The sequence below is a fragment of the Leptonychotes weddellii genome, chromosome 14 (assembly GCF_054177405.1).
Source record: "Leptonychotes weddellii isolate Sample4059 chromosome 14, ASM5417740v2, whole genome shotgun sequence".
Lineage (NCBI taxonomy): Eukaryota > Metazoa > Chordata > Mammalia > Carnivora > Phocidae > Leptonychotes > Leptonychotes weddellii.
In genome coordinates this window covers 5558124-5585974 of record NC_138382.1, presented here as the reverse complement: position 1 = coordinate 5585974, position 27851 = coordinate 5558124, and the positions used below count along the sequence as shown (strand labels likewise).

The 27851-nt window shown below is 39.6% G+C and overlaps 1 protein-coding gene and 1 pseudogene across 2 annotated transcripts; one reads left to right on the top strand and one right to left on the bottom strand.

Annotated features, from left to right (window-relative positions):
- Positions 1–3526: 3526 nt before the first annotated feature.
- Positions 3527–4839, bottom strand: LOC115937015 (small ribosomal subunit protein eS17 pseudogene; annotated as a pseudogene). The gene is made up of 2 exons (XR_004072361.2): positions 4591–4839; positions 3527–4166 (listed from the first exon to the last, which is right to left on the bottom strand). The product of XR_004072361.2 is annotated as a small ribosomal subunit protein eS17 pseudogene (transcript).
- A 2621-nt stretch (positions 4840–7460) lies between these two features.
- Positions 7461–27730, top strand: CDC37L1 (cell division cycle 37 like 1, HSP90 cochaperone). Its single transcript, XM_081802760.1, has 6 exons — positions 7461–7761; positions 12208–12489; positions 15295–15388; positions 23099–23214; positions 23577–23699; positions 26889–27730. The coding sequence occupies exons 1-6, from the start codon at positions 7630–7632 to the stop codon at positions 27111–27113; spliced, it is 972 nt and encodes a 323-aa protein (XP_081658886.1). The 5' UTR covers positions 7461–7629; the 3' UTR covers positions 27114–27730.
- Positions 27731–27851: the final 121 nt, after the last annotated feature.

The window sequence follows — 27851 nt, the reverse complement described above, 5'->3', positions numbered from 1 at the left end:
TCATAGCAACAAATACTCTCTAAAATATAGGACTAATGGGGGCAAAAAGCCTGGAACAAAAAAATGTGTGAAGTATGCTGCCGTTTGGAAGAGACAGGGGATACGATATGGGCATACATGCTTAGAATATTCCTGAGAGGATACACTAGAAACTGCTAATAGTGGATTCTTCAGAGGAGGGGCCCTAGAGTAGAGAGAGAGAAGAAACTTCCTTTTCACTGAATATCCTTAGGTACTTTTCGAATATTTTTGCCACGTATTTGCATTATCGAGTCCAAATAGGAAAACAAATCAAAACAAGTAGAAAACATAAAACAATAAAAAGGCTAAATCTGGGTAACTAGGGATTCTTGAGCTTTTGGGGTCAGCATCCTATATACTGCACGCCTTGAAAATACCCTTGCAAGTGTGGTTGCTCTTCTGCTCCCAGTGCAGTGTGTCTTATCCCATGACCCCTGGCCATCTCAGGGGTCCTAAAGCCCCTGAAATAATAGGCAACGTTTCCTGCATGTGTATATGGGCATTTTTCTGGGAAGAGAGGCTGTCGTTTTCACCTGAGTCTGGAAGAGATAGAGTTAGTCTAACCAAGTTTTAGAACCACTGTCCTGCCCTCTATCCTGACATCAGTTCCTTTCTACAGTACAAAGAAGGGCTTCCTGGGTGATCTGACAAAGCAGAAGGTAAGGAAAGAGGAGCTATTCTCTGCAGCACTTTCATGCCCACTTACTAGAGCAAATTGTCTCTCCAAGGGAAGCTGTATTCAATAGTAAGTGAAAAAGACCTCAAGGTCCCGTTCTGGGCCATGAGTTTATGTCTGGACTCAGACTCATTTTTAGGCCTACAATCTTTTGAGACAGTGAATTATTCATTAGCAAATGTGAACAACACCAGCAGATTGAGTTTCCGAAGTGAGCTGTTCATTAGCATTTGTGAGATGCCTGAAAAGAAAAAAAAAAAAAAAGATCCAAGTACAGGAAACAATCTGGATTATTCCAGCAATGATGCATTTTCAGATCACTGATTTTTCTTAAAGATTTTTATTTATTTATTTGAGAAAGAGAGCGAATGAGCAGGAGCAAGGGGAGGCGCAGAGGGAGAAGCAGACTACCCACTGAGGAGGAGCCCAAAGTGGGGCTCCATCCCAGGACCCTGGGATCATGACCTGAGCTGAAGGCAGATGCCCAACTGACTGAGCCACCCAGGCGCCCTGATTTTTTTTTTTTTTTTTAAAGCACAGACCCAGAGGCGCCTGGGTGAGTTGCCCAGCTCAGTTTCAGCTCAGATTGTGATCTGGGGGTCATGGGATCAAGCCCCACATGGAGGCCTCTGTTGGGCTCCACACTGGGCATGCAGTCTGCTTGTCCCTTTTCCTCTACTCTGCCCTTCAATCACTCTCTCTCTCAAATAATTTTTTTTTTAAAAAGCACAGGTCTAGCCTTGAGACCCAAGAAATAATTGTTTTATATCTGCCTTCTCCAAAATCTTTCTCTGAAATGTTAACAGTTTAGTTTTCCCACAGTTTGATATCCAGAAAAGTTTGCCTTTCTAACTTTTACTATGAAGGTATAAAAAAGCTCAATGAACAATGCTGGACTCTTTCCTTGATTCTCATAAACTGCATAAAGATGAAGTTTATATTTTTTAAAAAGTTAATGAACCCACTGATTAATCTTAACATCACTAAAGGTGGCATCCTGTCTCCCTATGTGATTCACAAAAAGGACCTAAGAAACACTTATGCCAAAAAGGTAAGGTTGAATCTAATCAAGCCGCTTGAGCTGCACTAATAAGATAGCTGCATATAGCTACTTAAATTTAAATTAACTAAAAGTAAATAAAATAAAAAATTCAGTTCCTCATTCACACCAGTCACATTTAAAGTGTTGAATAGCCACATGTGGCTAGTGGCTACAGTAATGGGTAGGGCAAGTAGAATATTTCCATCGTCATAGAAACTTCTATCAAACAGTGTTGCTCTAGAGCTAACTTCACTTAAAGGAAATATGGAGGATGGAGAAACATGTCGGTGACACCACAAGGAAGCAAACAGATGTACTGGAATGTGCGACATTCTGTAGAACAACTGACCACTTAGTCTGCAACAAGTCAATGACGTTAAGGGGAAAAAAAAAAAAAGGGAAAGGGTCAGGGAAAATGCTCTATATTAAACAATACTTCAGAAATCTAACAATCAAATGTAATATGTAATATGTAGCCATCATTGGGACAGGACCTTGATTCAAACAAACCAACTTAAAGAGAATATTTGAGAGTATTGGGGAAATTTGATTGTGATATGGGCATTAGATAATACCAAGCAATTAATTTTGATAGGTATGATAATGTTGATAATGTCCTTGTGTTTATGCAAGGCAAATATCAACAGTGTTTAGATATATGTTTACATATTAAAATATGTAGTAGTAAAATGATCTGATGTCTAAGATTTTGTTTTCAAATGCTACAACAAATGAATAAAAAGAATGGATAAGGCAAATGCAGCAAAATCTTCATAACTGTTGATCTGGGTGATGGATATATGGTGTTTATTATAATTCTATACTTTCATGTATAAACATATTCATAATAACAACTTAAAAATATTTAACATATACTTAAATAAGAAAAACAATCATGGCCTTATGTGAACCTCCTTCTGTCCTAAAATAGCCCATCAAGAGGACTCTTAGTGGTATCACTATGAAATGCCCTTCAGTAGAATTCTTATAGACACTTAAAGAGAAAACATGGTGGATTTATTTACCTCAAATGCAGATTAAGAAAATTATTGAGATACATAATACTTTCCAAGTGATTCAGAGGGAAACCAACTTAAGGAAAAAAGAAGCACTGTATTATAAGAATAGTGCCCTCTGCATGAATATCCAAAACAGGAGCTGTCAATCTGAGTATTTCTTTTAAGTGCACATACTTCTTCAGAATTTTCCCCAAGTATCAGGAAAGCATCCAAGGAAGGAATTAAATTGCAGTTGAACAGCTTTTAACAATCTTGAAGTCATTTGGGATCTGGACTCACACATGGGATCTATTTCACAAACTTTATTAGAGCTTATGAGTCAGACTCATATGTTACTCTTTGGCTTCTACCTTGATTCACTGGCTTTTGGAGGCTCAATCTTACTTAATACCACACAAACCCTTCCATAAGGACTGCCCTTGGGCGTTCTGGACTACATAGTCCATATCCTTTCATTTTAAAGTAATTTCTGCTCAGGAAAACTAATTTGCTCCTTTGAGTGTCAGCTGACTAATTCTATGTCCATGGGAGCAGTAGGCTAATTATGACCCAAAGCAGTTTCCTAGGAATTATATTTATGATCCAATGTAAGAAAATAGAAGAGTCTGATTTAGTTCCAAGACTTGTAAAAAGTATCCACTGAACTCAAGCGAAGGATTTAGGCCCCAAAGTCAGCAATGGCTAAGATGATGTCATTATATCCACCCTTTATTCTCCTACAAAAATATATCTCTTTGCATTCCTTTTTCACCCTTTTTTTTTTTAAGGTTGTTGTCCAAGGTTTATTGAAGATATTACAGCACAGCAGAAATATTCAAACGGCTCCACGTGGTGTTTTGAAATTCATCCCAAGTGCAGGCTGAGTGACCTACAGTTTGGACAGACTGCCAAAGTCCAAGAGTTTCAACATTTCCTTAGTGTCAGGATCTCCTGATCCAGGGCTGAGATCTCGGGCACGTAATTATCCCTCCTTTCTCTCTCCTCCGGCAGCTTGGTGGAGATTACACTCCCTGGGCCCCTCTGAATCTGCTTCATCAGGTGTGTGACAGAGCCTGTGATCTTGCTTCGGAGCTTTTTGCTGGGGATGATGGCAATCTCCTCGCACACATGCTTGTTGGTGTGGAAGTCATTGCCCAGGTGTGTGTAGTACTTCTCAGTGATGACTCAGGCCACCTTCTTCACGGTTTTGGTGAGAATACGACCCATGTTGGGGGGGAGAGTCCATCTCTTCTGTCTTTATTTAATCCCACACCTTTCCTTTTATCCTTGTTTCCATTCATTCATTCATTCTTTATTCATCCATTCAACACGTATTTATTGAATACCTACCGTGTGCTAGGTACTATTCTAGACAATGGAGGTACAACGGTGAACAAGAAACAGTCTATGCCTTTGTGGGCTTTACATCCTGGGTGGGGAAGATAATAAGTGAACATGAGATAATAACCATATGACAAATACTAGGAAGGAATCTGGGTGTTGGGGGTGAGAGAGAAGTTTATAGGTTGGAGAGGGCATAAGAACCTAATTTAGACCCAGTGGACAGATAAGCCTCTCTAAGAGGATGACATTTGATCTAAGATCTAAAAAGAAAAGCATGACCGATAGCAGGACTTTTAAAGTACTAGAGAAAAGATATCCGGTGAAGGGAGCAACAAAATGTGAAGAGTCAGGGAGGGAATTGATATGTTTGAGAAACGGAAGGAGGCCAGTGAGCATACTAAGAGAGACCTGGGCAGGGGACAGAGGAGGTTAAGAGATGACACTGAAGAGTTGGCTGGCATTAGATAGCATAGGAACTCAAAGTTAGAGCAGACAATGTGATTGCTTACCTAATAGCCATAAGCTCTTCTTCCTTGCTAACGGAGCTCCAGTTTTGCTTGGGTGGCAATGCGTCTCACTTTAGGGACTGAATCATAATTTATTTAAGCCAATTCTGAACAGTGAGATATAAGGGGAAGTCACTGGAAGCTTCTGAGAAACATTTTTATTTCTGATAGTAGAGCCACAAGTAAATAAAGCTTTTTGCCTCTTCTCTTCCTGTTTGGCTGTTGTCCTGTTTTGGATGCAACGTCCAGAGCTATGGCAGCCATCCTGCAACCATGACAAGCCTGAAGATGAAAGTCAACAGACTTAGGAGGGTGGAAAGGATAGAAAGAACTTGAGTCCTTGATGACATCAACCAACTGCTAAACCAATCCTGAGAACACTGATCTTCACCCTTTTTACTAAATAGAAAATAATTTTCCTTATGGTTTAAGTTTCTATTAGCTGGGGTTTCTGTTATTTGTGCTGGAAGCACTTAATGGATACAGCAGGGGTGTGGCATGATCTGATTTATATACATATATTTTTAAGTCTCTTTGGTAACTGTGAAGAGATTTGTAATGAGCAAAAATGGAACAGAGACATTGAAGACTACTGTAGTAGGCCCGAGAAGGATCATGGTATCCTGGGCTAGGGAGGAAGCATTACAACTGGAGAGAAGTAGACAGATTCAAGATGTATTTGAGACTAAAAATAACAAAATTTGCGGGTGCCTGGGTGGCTCAAATGGTTGAGCGTCTGCCTTCGGCTCAGGTCATGATTCCAGCATCCTGGGATCGAGCCCCACATCGGGCTTCCTGCTTGGTGGGGAGCCTGCTTCTCCCTCTCCCTCTGCCTGCCACTCCCCTACTTGTGCTCTCTTGTTCTGTCAGATGAATAAATAAAATCTTTAAAACAACAGTAACAAAATTTACTTTGGTTCAGACATGGGAGAGGAAGGAGGGGGATAAATTAAGGCTGGCCTCTTGGGATTGGCAGTGGTGCCATTTATTGATATGGAGAAAACAGGAAGAAGTTTGGGGAAGGAGTGGGATCAAGAGGGTTTTTGGGAAATGTTAAATTTAAAATATGCATTCAAAGAGAGATGTCGGGGGTGCACCACATTGGGCTCCACATTGGGTGTAGAGCCTACTTTAAAAAAGAGAGAGATGTCAAGTCAGCAGGTAGACAAATGAGTCTGAAGTACTTTAGGTCAGGGCTTGGATTTCAATTAGGAAGCTGTCAATACACAGATGTTATTTAAAGCCACAAGAACAGATAAGGTCCTCCCCACTGGCCAAAATTTGAAGAATTTCAAAATTAGAGGTCGGTTAGAAGGGGAGGAGCCTGCCAAAGAGCCTGAGGGGAAGTAGTGAGACAGGTAGGAGGAAAACCAATAAAACAATACTTAACATTCATATAGAGCTTACTTCACGCCAGGCACGGCTCAAAGCACTTTGTGCCTTCATGGAAACAAAGAGAAAAAAGTGTTTTACTTTTCTTCCTCCCTTTCTGTTTTAACTCCTGTAGCTTTCCCTAACCCCACAGTGCTTCTCAACTGTAATTTGTAATTAAGTATTAAGGGATAACATATTCACTGAAAAATATTCAAACCGTATAGTACAGGAAAACTAAAAACGGAAAGCAAAGAAACTCAGAAACTTTCCTCCCAGCCTGATCCACCATCATTAAGAATTCTTGCTCTCTCTCCAGGAATTTTCTATACACACGCACGTATTTTTACACAGATTGGATCATTCGCTCTTGATAGGTAGCTAGCTATAGATATGTAAACACCAAATATATCTAATTCTGCAAATTTTAAAACTCAACACATTCTGGAGATTTTCTGTATCAGCACATACATATCTATTCTTTTTAAAGACTGATATCGTATTGTATTAATATACCATAATTTACTGAAGTTCCTCTACTAATGGGCAATTAGTTTCCTGGTTTTTCCTGCAAACTGCTGCAATAAACATCTTTGTAGATAAATCACTGGACATTGGTACAAAAATAATCGTTGGATAATTTCCTGGTAGTGAAATTGCTGAATCAAAGCCCTTAAGCCACCGATATTGTCAAATCACCCCTCCAGAAAGGTTACACAAAGCACAATCTCTTTAACAGCATTTCCTCACATCTTGTCAACACTCGGTATTGACAAACCGCAAAGTTCGTCAGGCTGTGAGACTGAAAAAATGGCGTCTCGTTTTTATTCGGGTCTTTGTAATTATGAGCAGGGCAGCAGCGTGGTACTGTCGAAGTTAGACCCCCGGGCTGATCACACGTGTTCTCCTTAAACGTGTGCCCTTGGGCACGTTGGGTGTGTTTCTTCTCCTCAACAAAGGGCACGAGAGCGCAGGCCTGCAGGACTGCAGGCGACGCGTGAGATACGGGCTGCCCCGGCTTGGTCCGCGATCACCCACCCTCGTCTGCATTTCCGAGCCGCGCTTGCTCAGGTCCTTCATCTTCGGCGCCCGCCTCCCAGCCAACTTACGCAAAACTCCTGGAGCTTGGAACTCGAAATGAGAGAAAACTTTGCCCTGCTTTCCAAAATTCTGCCCTATTTTCCGCCCACCCCGGCCTCAGAACCCCTGATTTACGGATGAACGTAAAGGAGTCGCAGTTTGTAAACAACTTGCAAAGTAGACACCGCATCTCTCGACGTCCAAGACCCAAGGCGCACAGCGCAGGGAACACTAGGCAACAACAACTTGACACTACGTGACCCGCAGTGCCCTGAGGGGTAAATTGGCAGCGCTCAAAAGCTTCAGGGAAGGGAATTTCAAACGCCAGCCCCAGACCCAACCCCTTCCCGCAGGCCCCGGGACCAGCCTCGCCGACCCCGCCTCCCAAACAGGAAGTGACGTCGCCAAGCGAGTCCGTCTTCTTCCGCCGTCTGTGGCCCAGGCTAGCGCGGGGTGTGCGTCGGCATCGCGGCCAGGGGAGGGATTCTGGGTAACGGCCCCGGCCGGCTGGGGCGGCTGGCTCCGCGCAGCAGGTTCAGTTCACGCCAAGTCCGTTGGCAGTGGAGGTTCTAGGGCTGGGGGCCGCGGGACATGGAGCAGCCGTGGCCACCGCCAGGACCTTGGAGCCTCCGTCGGGCCGAGGGTGAGGCTGAGGAAGAGAGTGACTTGGACGTGTCCCCCAGTTCTCCCCGCTGCCCGCAGCTGCCGGGCGGCGGCGCGCAGGTGAGAGGGGTCCCGCGTTTGGCGAGGGGGATGGGGAGGTGCCGTCGCCAGGCCCCCAGAGTCCCCTGTCTCTGCGCCCCTCCTTGTGCCCTGTTCTGCGCCCCCATTTCACTCCCGGAGGTCCGGAGCTTGATGCTCATCCCACGGCTATTGTAGCGTCTTCTGAGGGTTTCTAAGAGGGGCTGGCCACATATTGCCAACCTCCACCTCCACGTACACCTTTTCACCTTGGCTAATTCCTTCCCATCCTTGGAAGACGTTCCTCCCCCTCCCCCACCCCCACCCCGCTTCTGACAGCACCCAGATTTGGGGCGGCTAACGTTATAACGTTGACCCTTTGTCCCCTTGTGCGTGTCTTTCTCCGAGCGCGTTATTCTGCTGAAGGCTCTGATACTTGTGCACGGTTAATAGTTTGGAACAGTGAATGGTTGGTTGTATTTCAGTAATTTACGGAGCTCCTGACTTTATGCAGATTTAGGATCCAATTTCAATGACTTCTGACATCTGAATAAATTCTGTAAAGCTCGCTTTTGATGCTGGTGTAAATCTGTCTCGTGAACGTGACCATTTTTCCCGTCCGGTTATGTTTTAAGTTTTGCTTCTTATCATTTTCCAGTGACAACATAGAGGCACACGTTTGCCTTTTCCTTCAGACTTCTTTCTCAGATTCTTGGTGCTACTTGTGGTTTTCAATCCAGCCTTCTTTGATCTGAAACTTATCCAAACGACACACCATTTAGGATTTTTCTGGGTCCTGTCTTAGGGAGTGCTTACATACTCTTATCACCTTGTCCTGGTTTTTCTCCTAATCTGAGCGTGTTTGGAAGTATATTTCAGGAACACAGACTAAACACTAACATGTTAAGTGAAACGGGTTATAGGTGTCTCTCTGCCTTCTAGGCTTCTTGCAAAACGGGGTACCTAAGAGCTTAACTGAATTAACAGTTTTTCTCTAGGCTCATCTTGCTAGCTGTTGGTGAAGGTGAGTTATTTAAATCGTTTGCCAATAAGTGTAAGGCCATCGGTCCTATGCCCAGCACATTGGGTTAGTTGGCTTCACGGAGAAAAATGCTGTTTCATAACCATAGACTGTACTTCGGCCAGCCAGTCTCTGGGAAAGTGCAAGACATTTTTTAGGAGGCCAGAATGAGAGTTGACAGGTCAGTAGTCACCCCCTAATTATGGATCGCTAGTGTCATCTTTATATACAAAATGTGTTATATGAGCATATAATGAATGTGTTATGGAGGGAAAAAATATGAACAGCAGCTGCTGTTGTCAGTTTTGAAGGCATATGGAGAGAATAAGAGGTCTCCAGAATTTCCATGCATTGTGGTTGAATCACAAAAGTAACCTAAAAGAAACACTGAACTTAGAAAATATCTAAGCTGGATAATACCCAGCTGGCTAAGTCGGAGGAGCATGCCACTCTTGATCTCCGCGGCCTGGGTTCGAGCTCCATGTTGGGTGTAGAGATTACTAAAATAAATAAATAAACAAACTTTTAAAGGTCTGTATATTTTTTACTTGTGCACTTGGAATTGTAAGCTTATTTAGCTGAAAGTGATTTTATGAGCAAATAGGCTTATCTTCTTCATTAAAAATGATTTCTCAGAGATCCTATAGCTAGTTAGTGGCAGAATTAAAACCAGAACCCACTTCTGACTCCTAGTACAGTGTTTTTTCCTACCTGCTGCACTTCCCATCCTGTGATGTAATGTAAAACCATCTGGCTGACACTACCTTTGGTGTTAAAATTTGCAAAGTGATTACTAATCCTAAATTAGTTCATGTGTTTATAACCCACTACTTGTCTTGCTGACTTTAGGACTTAAGTTTTTGGATTGGAATATTTGGAAAGAATAAAATGCTTCATTAAATGATAAACATTTTATAATTTTTTTCAAAAACAGCTCTGGTTTAATTTTACCAGACATGGGGAATCTAGACATCTTAGTGTCGTATGTGATGTATAGTTCTGATACCCAGTTAAAGTAAAAGGCAACTCAGAATTTAGAGATCATGTTCGAGCATTTTTAATGTAAAGTTACACTAGTAAACCTAATGCCAGCAGTTCCTTTTTGAATTCATGTTCATTAAAATATTATTATGTTTAGAGGCGCCTGGGTGGCTTAGTCGTTAAGCGTCTGCCTTTGGCTCAGGTCGTGATCCCAGGGTCCTGGGATCGAGCCCCGCATCCGGCTCCCTGCTCCGCGGGAAGCCTGCTTCTCCCTCTCCCACTCCCCCTGCTTGTGTTCCCTTCTCTCACTGTGTCTCTCTCTGTCAAATAAATAAGTAAAATCTTTTAAAAAAATAAATAAAATAAAATATGATTATGTTTAATGTTCCTCTGAAACCTCAGTGTGTTCATAGGTAAAATGTGATCTTTTTTTTTTTTTCTTAATCATCTCAGTATATGTTGGATAGTTTCCTCAAATGGCCAGATGTTGTCTGTGAAGTCTGTGGAGAAGAATTTAACATGAATCATTTTTAGAATTTAGAAATAAGATTTCTGTGTTTGATTTGAGACATGAATATTTCTTCCCACATAATTTTGAAAATGCAAGGTATTTTCATTTGTCCATATTGCCTTTCTTAGTATAGCTTTGTCTTACAATAAACAAATTTTAATAGCTTTATTATTCTCCTTTTCCTGGCCCCTTCTTAAGTATAGCTAGGCTACAGTTACTCTTGATGCTATCTAAGATAGCAAAAAATAAAAATAAATATTTTACTTGGTTGGTTAGGGCCTTGTGTACCTGGGCTCCAAACCTGCTAAATGAATAAATCACCTGAATAGCAACAGTGTCCACATTTGCCACAATAGAAATCTAAACTCAGCTGAAAAGTAGAGGCTTTTCATGCTACTTGCCTCAGAATTCTTTGCCACCACTAGTCTGTTCCAAGAAGTGGAGAATCATTTATGCATCTGAGATTTATGGAATTCTGGCCCCTCGAGAAGCTGCTGGTTGAGTACACCAATAAGCACAATATTGTGTGAAAACACCGCTAAGAAGTATGCAGACCTTGAGTGGGAAGGGAAGGGATTAGAGAAAACTTAAGGAAGTGATGCCAGAGGCTGGAATGGGGATAGGAGTTGGGGGATAGGGGTTGCCACATTGAAAGGAGTGGGGGATGGAGAGAATAAGCGAACAAGTAGGAGAGTAACTAGAACTGAGTCTAGAGAGAGAATAGGAAGTGAGATCATGAAGGACCATGCCACAGAATTTGTGCTTTACCCCAAGACTCTAAGAATGTGTAAAATTATCAGATTTGTTTTTTGGAGAAATTACTCCCAAGTCTAGTAGAGTGGAGAATGACTTCAGATGAGAAAGACTATATATAATTGAGGTATGAAATTATAAGTGCTTGAGTAGTGACGCAGATTAGGGAACAGATTGAAGTAAAATTGTTCTGAATACTTAGTTTGAAATTGATCTGCATTTTGGCTGAGAAGTCATAAAGAATGTGCCTTCAACTTTTGTTTTATAGAGCTGAAGAATATAAGGAATTAAACACCCATCACAGTGCTGTAAGGGTAGTGGTTTAGTAAATATTAAAACTAATTACTGGGGCGCCTGGGTGGCTCAGTCGGTTAAGCGTCTGCCTTCGGCTCAGGTCATGATCCCGGGGTCCTGGGATCGAGCCTTGCGTCGGGCTCCCTGCTCAGTGGAGAGCCTGCTTCTCCCTCGCCCTCTGCCTGCCACTTGGCCTACTTGTGCTCTCTCTCTATCTCTCTGTCAAATAAATAAAAACCTTAAAAAAAAATTTTTTTTTTTAGATAAAACTGATTACTGTTGCTTTTGATTGGAACAGTCAGTCACCAGGATGGACCAGTTTTTGGTGGATTTTTTTTGTTTTTATAATTTTGCCTATTTTGATTAGGATTAAGTTAAAGAATGTCTGTCTGTCTGATCGACTCAGTTATAAACAGAAATTCCCCATATAAGAACTTCTCAGATCACCAGGGATTGGGATAATATAGAAGGAAAATAGAAACCAAGAAGTAATTACTTCTAAATAAAAGGTTCTTTGCAGTGAGGAACTTCCAGAACAAAACTCTAAAGATCTGGTTTTCAGCATGTTGAGTTGTAAGGTGATGAACTAGATTGAAGCTTTTGTTCTCATTATTCTGCTCTTTTAGGACTGTGAAGCTGTAAATCAAATGTTTCTTGAGCACCAGCTATAGGCAGAACATTGTGCTAATTATCGGGCTTTTTGCTGCTGTTAGTTGTAGAGAGCGGTATAGATTAACAAAGAAGTGTTTAGAGTCTAGTTCATGAAAGAAGACCTATAATATAAAAGTATAACTGCATACACAGAAGGCAGAATGCATATGTACCAAAACTATTGTACAGCAATCCTTGACTAAAAGAAAATTGAATTGTGCTGCATAAACATACCCCTTGTCTTCTTCATTTCTTACACTGTTGTTTTTTTATCCAGATGTATAGCCATGGAATTGAACTGGCTTGTCAAAAGCAGAAAGAGTTTGTGAAGAGCTCTGTGGCGTGCAAATGGAATCTCGCTGAAGCTCAGCAAAAACTTGGTAGCTTAGCCCTGCATAACTCTGAGTCCTTGGATCAGGAACATGCCAAAGCACAAACAGCAGTATCAGAGCTAAGGCAACGTGAAGAAGAATGGCGGCAGAAAGAAGAAGCTCTAGTACAAAGAGAGAGAATGTGTCTGTGGAACATGGATGCCATTAGCAAGGATGTTTTTAACAAGGTACAACTTTTTATTGGATTATAATGAAAGAAGAGAAAATGGAAGTGTTTGTACAAACCAGTTGTGCATATTTGGTAACAAAGCAACAGAACCTATGAATAGAATTCAGTTTTGACAGTTTATGAAAAGTGTTACAGAGGGACGCCTGGGTGGCTCAGTCGGTTAAGCGTCTGCCTTCGGCTTGGGTCATGATCTCAGGGTCTTGGGATCGAGTCCCGCATCGGGCTCCCTGCTCACCGGGGAGTCTGTTTCTCTCTCTCCCTCTGTCTCTTCCCCCTGCTCGTGCTCTCTCTCTCAAATAAATAAATAAAATCTTTAAAAAAAAAAAAGTGTTACAGAAACCTGTATCCCCAGTAGTGTCAAATGTGGGTAGTCGTTAATATAAATCCGTAGCTGTAGCATAGCACACTAGATGTAAGGGTGGACTCTGGAATCAGACTCCGATCTCAGCTTTGTCACATGCTGCTGGCTTTGTCACCTTGGGCAAGTCACTTGACATCTCTAAGCCTCGGTTTCTTCAACAATATAGGGTGAGTATGAAGATGGAGGTAATTTCTTAAAAGCCCACAGGTTAGGGCCAGGCATGTGGTAAAGCTCATACGTTACAAGAGCTTTCCGATGTTGCTGTCAGCTTGCTATCAGTTTTGTAACACTAATGTGTAGATACTGGATTTATTAAATAGAGTCTTTCACTGTTACTTACCAGTATGTATTTGGTAAACCTCAGGTAATAATCCAGATTTAGCATTACCAACATCACCGAATGGACTAGTACAGCACTTCTGCCAAGTTAGTAGTTATTAAGAGTGGTGTTCATTTTCTCACTGGATTATGTAGGCTTTATTCTTTGACTGTTGCATCTGAAGAAGAAATGGGCAGTGAAATTCATTTTTACTAATGTGTAAAGTAACACTTCTTTCTGTTTGTACTAAACTCTCGAAGCTTCAGGGATAGACTGCTCTTTCTTGTCTAAGTCCACATTAACTCTATCTTTAACCATCATTACTCTCTAGACTTCTCAGTCCTTAACACTATTTGTTTCTGTCCTAGCATCCACTCTCAACCCATCCTCTTAAGCGCTTTCAGTTTCCTTCCCCTGGACCATCCCTAGTTCTGCTGCAGTAACAAGAAATACACATAGGTTAAATGTACAACAGCACTAGCTCCATCAGTGCTTTATTAAATTGAGAAAAATTATGAGTACAGCATGCTTACTATAAAAAAAAAAAACCAAGTATGTAAAATAGAATTGAAAGGCTTCCTTCACTTCCAGTTTCAGTCCCAGAGATAACCACTGTTACAAGTGAGTTGTATCTTTCTAGACTTCCTGTGTGTTTGTGCCAGAGTGTATTTATTTCCACACACACCCCAAGATCATTCTTTATCTGAATGATTCACTGTATCTGTATATATTGTCCTAAGGAGCGTGTCTTCTCAGCATTTATTTCTGGTTTGCATTTACACACCATAACTACTTAAAATTTTTTTTTTTTCTTTCTTCTAGAGGGAATGCTCAAAGTGCAGTGTTTCTTTGTTTTATAAGGTTAATGTCTCTTAACACAGTGGTCACAAAGGAAATATATTCATTTGTCTCTGCTTTTATTTTGTTGTTTTTTTTTTAACTTAGGTTCTAACATAGCCTACATTTATACCACAAATTAATTAGGATTATCTTTATGTTCCAGTCATTTGCTCAAAATCGTACATTGATTTTGTCTGGGAGCTTGAGACTTGAGAGGACTGGTCTAGATCTGCGCTGTCCAACTCGATAGCCACTAGCCACATGTACTATTGAGCGCTTGAAATGTGGCTAGTCCGAATTGAGATGTGCTGTAAGTGTAAAATACACACCAGATTCCGATAACTTAGCACCAAAAAAAGTAAAATATTTCATTAATAATTTTTTTTGTCTTACATGTTGAAATGATCGTATGTTGGATATGTTGGGTTAAATAGATGTGTTACTGACTTCATCTGTTTCTTTTTGCTTTTTAGTGTGGCTAATACAAAACTTTATATTTGTGACTTGGATTATGTTTCTATTGGACAGTGCTGGTCTAGATAGCAGGATATATAAAGGAAATGTTTTTATTTTGAAATATATAAACTTGTGTGCTTTTGAGTTGTAAACTGGCAGAGAGCTAGTTTGCGCTTTTTGTTTTTGGCAGTGATGATCACAAGGTTTAAATGCGATCACAGAATGTTCTGAGAAACTGTCCTGCCAGTTTTTCTGGCTAGATAAAAACTTCATCTTGGTCTGCTTTATGGCTTATTAACTGAAAGTAAGCACCTCCTTAATAGAAATCTGTACTTGATTTCAGAATCAAACTGGCCTCTCCTAAGAAAAGTTTACAACAAAGGTCCATTTTAGGTTTATGTCTTTGCGAAGAAGTTATAATAAATATGTTTATACACTTTGAATGTCTAAGTTTATTTCCAGCAAGAACTCCAAAGATTAGGCTAGAGTTGCAAATATTTAATGGAAATGAATAATGTGAAATACATATTATGCATGTAAAGGATCTTTCTATACTTTGATAGGGAAATTCTATTTAATGCACTTGGATTTTTTGGTATGATTTCTAAAATAATTCTATAATTTTGCACATGTACCATTTTAAAAAATAATGAAACTTCTAATTTTTTTAAGGAGTTTAACAGATAAATTTAATAATATAATATCAGTATAATACTATACCACCTTTTTATAGTGTCTGTAGGAAGCATTGCTAGGCATTCAGTATCTGAGAAAGAATATTCAGTGAATATAAAATCTGATTTTAACTTCAAGAATTTTTTTCTTAGAGTTTTATTAATCAAGATAAAAGAAAAGAAATAGAAGATGAAGATAAATCAAAATCATTTATGCAGAAATACGAACAAAAAATCAGACATTTCGGTAAGTCTACTGCTTAGTTTCCTTCTTTTATGAAGTGTTTGATATTGGGGCGCCTGGGTGGCATAGTCGTTTGAGAGTCCGACTCTTGATTTCGGCTCATGTCATAAGATTGAGCCCCGGGTAGGGCTCCGTGCTTAGCAGGGTATCTCCTTGAGATTCTCTCCCCCTCTCCCTCTGCCCTCCTGCTTGCTTGTGCTCTCTCTGTAAAATAAATAAATCTTAAAAAAAAAATAAAGTGTTTGATATCATAAATATGTGTACAAAAAGTGTATTTATAAAATGGGGACCAAAAAGAAGATAAATGGCAAAACTCCAGTTTTGTGGCTACTTCTGGCACAGTTGTATAGCTCTTGCTTTAAACTGTTTTTTGGTCATAAATAGATTGACAGTTAACTAAATTGAGAAGAGAAGCAAAATTCAATCTATTATTATATAATGCTACCCTCTAAGGCGTAGTCTTTGCTTACTCCATAGCCTTTTTCCATTGCCCCAGTAGTCTTTGCTTTTGTCATTTTCCCTCTTTGCTTCCGTGGTATCTGATTATTTTAGGGTTATAAGATTAACATTCATTATTTTCAGGTTTTGGATATGTTCCTGTATAATTCCTGCAGATCCTTCAACTGCAATTCAGATAAACATAGTAACAGAAATATGTATACAAAGTACTGAAAATTAGTTTTCTCTATTGGGGAAAGACAGTGAGCTGGGGGCTGATGTGGTGAAGACTTCCCACAAGAGAGAATATCTGAGCTAGATTATGAAGAACACCTAGGAGTTCTCCCTATAGATAAGCGAGCAGCAGCATCGCGTGCAAAGGCAGAGTCAGGAAACAACATTCTGTGTTGGGTAAGCAGTGTGGTGCTGTGGGGGTCAAAATGCCACTGGGAAAGGTTTGGGGTCAAGGCTCAAGGCGTATTTTTTTGATCCCAAGTAATATGTTAATTTGGTAAACATAGTTTTTATTTGTAGTATGTTAATAAGCTTATTAAGTGGCATTTTGAAATACATTTCCAGTGGTGTTTTCCACCCCCTAAGTATTTAGAATTTCATTCATCCTTCAATTTTATTAAGACAGTGGATAGTACTTCAGATTTTTTCCCCCTTTTTATGTAGTTTATTCCTAAAGGATTCATTTTTCTCATATTTCTTGTTTTAAAAGAAGAAAGCAGACTGTATTCAAATTCAAGGATAGAACCTGAAGAAATGAACAAAGTTCACTTTTAAACATTTTGGAAATGAGTCTTAGTTGTGGTAATGTGATTTGCCACTCCCACCTGCAATCCTTGCTTCCTAGACCTGTGTGTTCCACTGCATCTAGTGGAATGGCATCCTTTAAGGTGTTGTCACCCAGTTGGCATTCTGGAAGCTAGTTGCTTTGGAGCTGTGGGAAACCTAGTAGGTGCAAAACAGTTCCCTCATTTTTGCTGTAAACTGAATGCCTCAATAAGAAACAATTTTGTGTGGGGAAAATAACCCAATCTCAACAAGGTGTTGTAACCCACCTGGCAGATAACTATATTTAAGTCTTCAATAAAACATTTAACCATTCCATAAAACCTGCTTCTGGGTAGTGATGTTTATAAGACCAGTGAATTTCATGAGCCTGTTGTCTTCATGTCTTTTGCTGTAAAATGAATTTCTGGGTCAAGAACTAATGTGGTATGGTACTAAATAACTCATTTAGTAAGATCACAGATGCATTACTTGTAGAAGCATGGTAAGAAGGGAGGGCAATACCAGATCTAGAATGGGTTTGTTCAAGTGAGGAACCACTGCTCTATACAAGATGAAATGGTTCCAAGATAATCAGTCTGTTACTTGATGGTTGACTGGTCCGTCCAGCATATTGGTGCCATATTTAGTTTTCAGCACTGGTTTCTGCTACTGGCAAATTAGGCATTCAGAGGCTATACTGGAATATCTTAATGGGGAGATCCCATGCCGTTGAATCTCTGCATAATCTCAAGTCTGCCACCATGGCCCCCGAGCTTATGTTTTGTAAGCAGGGAGATGGCTGAGGAAAAGGCTGACTTGACATCCACAGGTGATTAATAAGCAGTGTTTTTGCCATTGCGTGTTGGGGGCTTCCAGTGTCTCATCCTGTAATACTAACCAGAGCCTTACTGTCTTCAAAGCCAACCAGACCTGATAGCTACTCCCAGATTCACATTATACCTATTTCTTAATGGAAATGTACACTGGCTTTTTCCTTTGGAGGAGATACCCTACTTGCCACAGCTCCTTGTATCCCCAGAAATTTTACTAAGGTAGTAGGCTCCCAAATTTTTATGGGTTTTTCCTCCACTTTCTGGCATGTGTGTATCTTATCAGGACATCTGGATACCTGCTACTTCCTGCTCACCAAGTTCCATCAGTATGAAGTGGGCTGGCTGGTAATTGTGCAGGATGATGAGATGATGAAAGTCCCTGTGGACTAAATTGTGGCATAGAGCTAACAGAGACCTTAGGCAAGAGAGTGAAAGTTTAATGCTGTTCCTGCTGGACGGAAGCAAATGTTTCTGGTGTTATATGCTTATTGTGGTAAGGGGCGGGGGGGGGAAGCATTTGTCAGAATTATGACTACAGTGATATACTTCTTTGAAGTAAACACATCTGGAAGAGCAGCTGTAATTAAAGCTTCCGACTGGAGGCTTTTCAAACTTAGGTTCATTCCAGACTCTTGGAAGACATGGGCCTGATACGTAGGGAGCTGTGAAGGGCTCCAGGGGCTCAATAACGGGACTTCTCTGTGGTTTCAAGTATACTTAACATTAACATTTCCGTTACGGTATTTGTTGACTGTCTTATGTTATTTTTGCTCTTATAATTAGGTGGACTTTATCATTTAATGATAAATGGTACGATCATACCATGGAGTATTTTGAAGCAATGAAATCTTGATTTTTTTTCCCCCCTTACATTTGTATTTAATTTATTTACTTTGGTTAATTCATGTTTTATAAATATAAAATAGCAATTTAGCAACAGAGTCTGTTTTCTTTTAAATTTCACAAAAGTTGGGACGCCTGGGTGGCTCAGTCAGTTAAGCGGCTGCCTTCAGCTCGGGTCATGATCCCAGGGTCCTGGGATTGAGTCCTGCATCGGGCCCCTGCTCAGCGGGGAGTCTGCTTCTCCCTCTCCCTCTGCCTGCCGCTGCCCCTGCTTGTGCTCTCTCTCTCTCTGACAAATAAATAAATAAAATTTTTAAACAAAAAAAATTTCACAAAAGTTTTATTCAATGTCATATGCATCTTTGACATCACTTTCTTTGTGATCATCAGAGTGGCTTTTTGATGATCTAGCATAGTTTTTCATGGCACATCATCGGTTCACTTCCAGCCAAAGTTAGCTATGATTTAACATTTTTGAGTCTGTAGGGTGTTGTCACTGGAAATTTTATCGAAAGCTATAAATGTTTGCATAAATACTATGATGGATCTTCCTCACTTGTATGGAAGGTGGATATTCAGTTTCCTCAGTGTAAGCACATACATATTGCTTTTCAAGAACACATTATAAAGTACTCCTGAGTAGAATGTGGAGTGAAATGAATAGAAAATTAATATATATGGGCGCCTGGGTGGCTCAGTCGTTAAGCGTCTGCCTTCGGCTCAGGTCATGATCCCAGGGTCCTGGGATCGAGTCCCACATCGGGCTCCCTGGTCGGCAAGAAGCCTGCTTCTCCCTCTCCCATTCCCCCTGCTTGTGTTACTGCTCTCGCTGTCTCTCTCTGTCAAATAAATAAATAAAATCTTTAAAAAAAAAAAAGAAAAAAGAAAATTAATATGTATGATAGGATTCTAATTTTGTTTAAGTCATTAAAAAATAAGCCCAGAAAGAAATACATTAAAGTGTTAACATTAATTTTCTCTTGAAGGATTGCAGATGATTTTTCTGGATTTTTCAAATTCTTCACAATGAATATACATTATTTTTATAATATGAAAAAAATATTTTAAAGGGTTTATCCTAAGAATTCAAGGATGGCTTAACATTGGAAAATTTATTGATTTTATTATAAACTGTATTAACAGTTTATAATAGTATAACCACAGTACTTGGTGATCAGTTTGATGTGGGAAGAATGGAAATGTCTAGAAGAATTTCTAGAATTTTTGAGTGGGTGACATGGAGCCTAGGAAGCACCATAGATGGCAGGGAAAGAAAAATGGGTTTAGTTTCAAATAAGATGAGTTTATGTGCAAGCATGTAGGTAGAAATAGTTGTCTGGTGGTAGGTGATTGGAAATACAGGAGCCCTGGGACTACAGAAATACAGAAAAAGAGGTCATTTATCTTTCATTAAGAAATTTACAACCTTGGGGCGCCTGGGTGGCTCAATCGTTAAGCATCTGCCTTTGGCTCAGGTCATGATGCTAGGGTCCTGGGATCGAGCCCCGCATTGGGCTCCCTGCTCGGCGGGAAGCCTGCTTCTCCCTCTCCCACTCCCCCTGCTGTGTTCCCTCTCTCGTTGTCTCTCTCTCTTTCTCTGTCAAATAAATAAATAAAAATCTTTAAAAAAAAGAAAAAGAATAAGAAATTTACAACCTTTTTGGGAGATTTTTTAGCAGGTAGAAACATTAAAATGATTAGTATAATTTAAAGGATTCAAATCTATTACTCTGTAAGTATAATGCAAAGAAGAAAGGGAAATCAGTAACAATGTGTATTGGGAGAACCATTTCGGGAATTAGGTGGAATACTGAGAGCCAATGGATGGATTGGGATTTAGATGTTGAGGAAAATACATAGGTGAAAGCACATAATTAAAAAATTTTAATTTGTCAAAGTCAGGTTTTTCAAGCATTCAGAGATTGGTTGGCTAGTTGAAATGACTAGATTAATCTTTATTTATTTATTTATTTGAGACAGAGAGAATGAGAGAGAGAGAGCACATGAGAGGGGGGAGGGTCAGAGGCAGAAGCAGGCTCCCTGCTGAGCAGGGAGCCCGATGCGGGACTCGATCCAGGGACTCCAGGATCATGACCTGAGCCGAAGGCAGTCGCTTAACCAACTGAGCCACCCAGGCGCCCCTGACTAGATTAATCTTAACCAAAGTATTTAATATTTAATGAAAGAATGAATTACTCCCTTTTGTGTTGATACTACCTAATATTTACTCTTGTCAGGCACTGTCCCAGGTGCTTTATGTGTATTAACTCATTTAATTCTCACAGAAACCCTCTGAGTGAGATACTGTTATTAGCCTTATTTTACAGAAGAGGAAAGGGAGGCATAGAGACAGGCAAGGCATATCTCTACGGTAAGCGGTGAGGCCAGTTTTCGGACCTAAGCAGTTGGTTTCCAGAGGTGGCTTGCTTAGTCGCCATGCTGGATTGTGCTACTCTCTACTTGTAAGTTTGTTTACAAATTCCAAAATAACATTAGTAATTTCAGCTATGTTCTGTTCCACTAAAGCCACTGATTATCTTTAAGTATTTTGTTCGTAAGATTCCACACTGTTTTCACATAGGTGTGTATGGACTACTTGTAACCTAACCTCAATTTCATAATTGATAATGCATTTTTGAAATCAAGTGATGACAGGTATTTCTCAGATAAAGAAAAGCTGTGGCCAACTTCAAGTATTAATTTTGTCTTAGGTATTAAATGGATAGTTTAAAAATTGTAACATTTAATGATACCCTTCCTCATGATCCCTGTAAGTGTCACTAACCATTTCATATTATCCTTCCTGTAAAAGAAACCAAAATAGATAGGATTTTGGTGCCTCAGTAAGTCATGATGCTGCCATGGAGAAGTAAACAGAAGCAATGCTCTCTCTGTGGATGGTGGATAGAATTGGAAATACTACCTCTTCGGGAGTATAACAAAGCTAATGCAAAACTGCTTCATAGGATTTATTTTATGGCTTCAGGTATAAGAAAGAAAGATTATGCCTTCTTTAGATCTGACCCCTAGAAGTTATTAGACTTTTTAAGTATACCTTGAGGAGTAGTTTTAAGTAACTTTCAAAAGCATTGTTCTCAGAATTTAAAATGCCCTAATCACTGTATCCAAAGTGTTGGGGAAATACTTTATAAAGCTTGTAAAACTCCTTATGTGAAAATGCTAAAATGCTTACTCCCTCCTTTTTTTTTAAATGAGGAAATTAATTTATTTTCAGTTGATTCCCATGTGTTGCTAAATGTGTATTTCTCAGTAAGACATTCGTCCTCAGTTTTGTTCTTATTTGTGTTCTAATATGAAACTTTAATAGAAGTTCAGTTTGTGTCTAGAGGAAAGCTTTACTGCCAAACTGTTGAGACCACCTTATAAAATTTCCGTAATGATTCAGGGACATACAGACTTCTTTGGATGAGTCTTTTTTTTTTTTTTTACGATTTTATTTGTCTATTAGAGAGAGAGAGCACAAGCAGGGGCAGAGGGAGAGGGAGAAGCTGACTCCCCACTGAGCAGGGAGCCTGATGTGGGGCTCGATCCCAGGACCCCGGGATCATGACCTGAGCCGAAGGCAAACACTTAACCAACTGAACCACCCCGGTGCCCCTGGATGAGTCTTAAGAGTCTAAAGCTAATGTAGTTAATTTGTTCAAGCGTAAGGCTTACTGTACAAAATTAAAAGCTGATCACTTTGCTGGTTCCATGATGGCATTGACTTTTTCACCAGATTTCTAACTAATTTGGATAAAGATCAAGATAGACCTTTAGTAGTATTTGGATTAGCTTGATATTTTGAAGTAAATGGTATCTGCCTTCAAGTATGCTTAACTGATTTTGTTTCTGTGTTATAAATACTTCTAAATGATTTACATGACTGAAATGGTTAAAGTATATTTACTGTTATAATACTCCTGGATTGGTTTTCCATGCTGTCAGCGTCTGACCATATCATCTTAGATATTTTTAAATAAATTAGAGATAATGTGATTTTTCTGTTTTATTAAGCGTTTGCTAAATACAGTTTGAGGTTTTGCTTTCTTTGCCATCTTTTTTTTTTAAGATTTTATTTATTAGAGAGAAGGAGAGACAGTGAGAGAGTACAAGCGGGGAGGAGAGGGAGAAGCGGGGAGCAAGGAGCCCAATGTGGGGCTCGATCCCAGGACCCCGAGATCGTGACCCGAGCTGAAGGCAGATACTCAACCGACTAAGCCACCCAGGCGCCCCCCTTTGCCATCTTTCTAGTAGAAAATTTTGTATTCTGTGAGTAAATAATACTGAGTCTCTTGAAATCATTTGTACTCAGTTCAGCATAGGATGACCAGTCATCTCAATTTGCCTGGAACTTCAGGCATTTCCCAGATGGAGGGTTTTTTGGCTTTATACCAGTCACCTTACTTTAACCTGACTAATTATCTGAAATAAAACTTTTTGTGAACTTGGGAAGCTATTTCCAATATATTGGTATTGCTTTAAAAGAGTTTTATCGCAGCACCTGGGTGGCTCAGCCGTTAAGCGTCTACGACCTTTGGCTCAGGTCATGATCCTGGAGCCCCATGCAGGGAGTCTGCTTCTCCCTCTGCCTCTCACCCCACTCATATGTGCACGCGTGCTCTCTCTCTCAAATAAATAGGTAAAGTCTTTTAAAAAAAATAAATAAATAAAAGAGTTTTATCCCTCTCATTTGCTCTTTTACCATTAACAAATTGCTGTGGTAATATGAATTGTCTTTAAAGAAAATCATTTAAAATACCAGTTTCTTTGTTTATAAGAGTATTTGACAATTGTGGTTTAATTCTTTTTTTTACAGGTATGTTGAGTCGATGGGATGATAGTCAGAGATTTTTATCTGACCATCCATACCTTGTATGTGAAGAGACTGCTAAATATCTTATTTTATGGTGTTTTCATCTAGAAGCTGAGCAGGTATTGTGGGAACCTTGAGTTTCTGGAACCTTAGTGGAATTCTGATTTACTTTTTTGTTTTTTTGTTTTGTCTTTTATGTTACTTTAAATGAAAGCAGGAAGGTTATTAAATGGAATTAATAATTTTTTTTGTTTTTAGATCTACTTGAGTTTACTGTGGGAATATTTTTAGTTGTTTTAGTTAGCATATGGAGACTTTTCTCCAGTGTGCTTTCTTTGCCGCCTCATTTCTCTTGTTCCCACATACTATAAACCCTTTTCTTTTTTAACCTATTGGAAAATCATGTTTTAAAATCCAAATAGTAATCACAATATTAAATTTCCAGAGGTATTTCTCATAATTTCAATCTGTCTATTTTCAGAAAGGGGCTCTAATGGAACAAATAGCACATCAGGCTGTTGTAATGCAGTTTATTATGGAAATGGCCAAAAACTGTAATGTGGATCCAAGAGGGTGTTTTCGTTTATTTTTCCAGAAAGCCAAAGTAAGTAACTATTTAATATTTTTAAATGGGAAGATGAAGCTTTAGCTGAGACCTCTTTGGTCCATATACATCAAAGGCAGCCAGTCCAACCAGAAATTCTCCAGAGGTATATATACTAGAGAACAGATTTCTCAACATGTGGTCCAGGACACCCAACGGTCTTCAAGACTTGGTTTCAGGAGGCCTTGAGTCAAAGCTGTTTTTTTTTTTTTTTAAAGATTTTATTTATTTATTTTAGAGACAGAGCACAAGAGGGGGGAGCGGGAGAGGGAGAAGCAGACTCCCTGCTGAGCAGGGAGCCCGATGCGGGACTCGATCCTGGCACTCCAGGATCATGACCTGAGCCGAAGGCAGTTGCCCAACCAACTGAGCCACCCAGGCGCCCAAAGCTGTTTTCATAATAACACGAAGATGTTATTTGATACAGAAGCAGATGTGTGAATCCAGCTGTCTTCTGTTAAACCAGACTTGTCACTAAATATTTTTTGTTATAAATGTTAACATGTAATGGGTTTGTTGTTATATTTTAGATAATATTGTTCAAATTCCTGGGTTTTACTTTCTAACACAGTGAACATTGGCAAATAATAGCCCATATAATCAGGAGCTCTTTAGTTTCCTCAGCAGTTTTCAACAGTGTGAAGGGAGTCCTGAGACCCTGAAGTTTGAGAACTGTTGCCCTTGAGAAGCTCTTATACACGTGCAGCACATACCATAATGTTCACAGTAGAATTGTTCATAATTGCAAAAAGCCTGGGAGCAACCCAAGTGTCTGTTGACAGTAGAATGAATGGGATATTCGTTTGGGTAAGTATTAACCAGCATTAGTGTGGATGAAAAAACAAGAGTGTGGGAAAAAAACAAGTCACAGAATGATATATCCAGTAGCTTTTAAAACATATTCTATATTCTTTATAAAGTTGCAAAACAAGCGGAACTAAACAATATATAGTTGAAGGGACATAAGTAAGCAGTAAAACTGAAGAGGCAAAGGAGTGACTTTTAAGAAGAAAATAACCTCAGAGAAGGGAGAAGAAACGCTCTTGGGAACTGATTTTTAAGAAGCTAGTAATGATCCATTTCCTAATTTCTATGGGTACATAGTCGGGTTTTGTCCAGTAAACTACATAGGTATTTTACATGTTTTTTTATATAGATGGTTCATTTCAGCATACACAGTTAGACGGTAGAAGGAAATATACCAGAAGTTTAACTTTGATTATTCTTGGGTGGTAGAATTACATATGATTTCCATTTTATTTTATATATACTACGATGAACATATTCCCTTTTATAAAGAGGAAAAAAATGTATTAAGTTAAATGTATTAAATTTTAAAAAATACATCAGGTTGATAGTAGCCCTACCTTAAGTGCTTTAAATGCTTCCAAAGTGCAGCCATTTAGGAAATTTTCCCAAAACAGTAAGAGTTTTAATGAGTAAATGATTGAGTTGGTGTTTTAGTTAGGCTTCTAATGACTAGTCTAAATGTTCACTTGACACACAGGCATAATAAAAACCATACTTTGTTCTTCACCTTACATATGTTTGAACTAGTGCTTATTAATAGGATAATGGAACATAGCCAACCTATGTCTAGTCTTTGAAATTTACTTTGTCAAAATAGAACTGAAAAGTCTTTAATCTTAGCATTTTGTTCTTAATAATTTTTTAAAATTAAGGAATAACTAACTTTCATGGTACTTACTACTTTGTGCCAGGTACTATTCTAAGCACTCTACATGGATTAAGTCATTAAATCCTCATACGATTTTATGAGGGTTATTATTTCTATTTTACAAGTCAGGAAATTAGCATAGAGAATAGGTTACTTAAAGCAAAAATTAGTCAAGTCTCTCTAGATCTCAATCCCCAGGCCTTCGGCATGCAGCAAAGCCAGCAGCTGCACCACTTGGCTCCTTTCATGGTTTGTTGCATAACCATTTGAGAAGGATTACTTCTGGATATGAAGGCTAATATCCTGTATGTCTCTGCAAGTACCATATATTGATTAAAGTGAAATGCTATAATATAATTAAGGAAATGATTGCTAAATTCATAAAAAGGTAGAATGGCAGCACAGAATATTGTCTGTGTGATTTGTATAGATATTGATGTTAATAACTAAATAACTCACAGGTTTTAATTGATTACATAACCTAAACTACATTAAAGAAAAATAGTTTTCCACACAAATGGGCCCAGTGATATTATGGAATGAGATTTTGACAAAATCTCTTCCATCACCTGAACTTAAAGCCTAAAGTCCTAGCATAGGATAAGTACTGTGTCATTCCCTATCTGCAGAGGAAACCTAAGTGGAGGCTACTGCCAATTGGGTGTTTTACATCAAGAATCTTGATTGTGGGGCCCCTGGGTGGCTCAGTTGGTTAAGCGACTGCCTTCGGCTTAGGTCATGATCATGGAGTCCCGGGATCGAGTCCCGAATCGGGCTCCCTGCTCGGCGGGGAACCTTCTTCTCCCTCTACCCTCTCCCTTCTCATGCTCTCTCTCTCTCTCTGTCATTCTCTCTCTCAAAAAAATACATAAAATCTTTAAAAAAAAAAAAAGAATCTTGATTATGTTATACATCATTGGAGGAAGGTCCCCTCTTGCAACATAATACTCATTATACTTTTTTCCCTCCATAATGTTGAAAAGGTATTTGCTTCACTAAAACACTAAGGAACTTCCAGAATGGAATTGAATGTTGAATTTTATTTAGTTTTCATTGTTTTACAAATAGGGAGTATAGAGCTGGAGATTTACAGAAACAGCTAATAGTGCCCTATCGTTAATTGATGGAGAATTAGAAGGTTTAAAGAATATCCCTTGGTGGTTGCTTGGCAATGTGAGAGGTTAAATGAGAACTATTTTGGATCCTGTCAAGAAAGAGAAATATGGAGAATTCCTACTTTTGTTATGTTTGTCTGTATACATATGTATTTGTGTGTGTGTGTGTATGTATGTTTTACTGGTGTAGAGGGAAATGGAGCAAACCAATCATTAATATTCCTGTAAAACAGGTAGTTTCCACAAATCTTATAGGGATCTTGGTGGTGTCTACGTACATTTAAACTATTCATCTTATCTTTACTTCCTCCACTTCAGATCTAATATGTATGTTAGAATTTACTCTGTGGTCTGGAAGTCTTGAAAAACAGAGTCTTTGTTTTGTGTGTTTTCCAGGTGGAGGAAGAAGGTTATTTTGAAGCATTCAAAAATGAACTTGAAGCTTTCAAGTCAAGAGTGCGACTTTATTCTCAATCACCAAGTTTTCAGCCTATGACAGTTCAGAATCATGTTCCCCATTCTAGTGTGGGATCTATAGGTTTGTTAGAATCCTTACCACAGGTAAGTTGGAAAAGTAAATTTTTGTTTTGTTTTGTTTTTAAACATTTATTTATTTGTTAGAGAGAGAGCATGCACACAAGGAAGGGGGGAGCGGCAGGCAGAGCAGGGAGAGGGAGAAGCAGACTCCCTGCTGAGCAGGGAGCCTGATGTGGGACTCGATCCCAGGACTCTGGGATCATGACCTGGGCCGAAAGCAGACGCTTAACCAGCTGGGCCACCCAGGCATCCCTAAATATTCTCGCCTCAGAAGATAACTCTTTCATTTCATGCCATGTTTTGGCATTAAATCTCTTCCATCTCTTGGGTATTTAGAGAGACACCAGATTCTACTCCTTTAAATATAGAAGAGATGAGTTGTACCTAAGCACTCTTAAGGGCAAGTGTTACCTATTAATCATCTCAATCATAAACTTTTTAAGATGGCTCCTGAGGAACATCTCATTCTCAGCAAACTGTACTGTTAAGAATTTCTTGGGATTGGGGTGCCTGGGTGGGGCAGTCAGATGAGTGCCCAACTCTTGGTTTTGCCTTGGGTCATGATCTTGGGGTCATGGGATCGAGCCCAGTGTCATCGTGGAGTCTGCTAAAGTTTCTCTCTCTCTCTCTCTCTCTGCCCCCCGCCCAACCCACTGCACACTCACATGGGCGCTCGCTCTTAAATAAAAAAAATCTTAAGAGGGCGCCTGGGTGGCTCAGATGGTTAAGCATCTGCCTTCAGCTCAGGTCATGATCCCAGGGTCCTGGGATCGAGTCCCGCATCGGGCTCTCTGCTCCTTGGGAGCCTGCTTCTCCCTCTGC

What these genes read in the sequence shown, in the direction of transcription:
- CDC37L1 (XM_081802760.1), top strand. Translation starts at nt 7,630, where the DNA reads ATGGAGCAGCCGTGGCCACCGCCAGGACCTTGGAGCCTCCGTCGGGCC. An exon ending in GCAAGGATGTTTTTAACAAG is followed by an intron (nt 12,490 to 15,294) that starts GTACAACTTTTT and finishes TTTTTTTCTTAG; the next exon opens with AGTTTTATTAATCAAGATAA. An exon ending in TTCATCTAGAAGCTGAGCAG is followed by an intron (nt 23,215 to 23,576) that starts GTATTGTGGGAA and finishes GTCTATTTTCAG; the next exon opens with AAAGGGGCTCTAATGGAACA.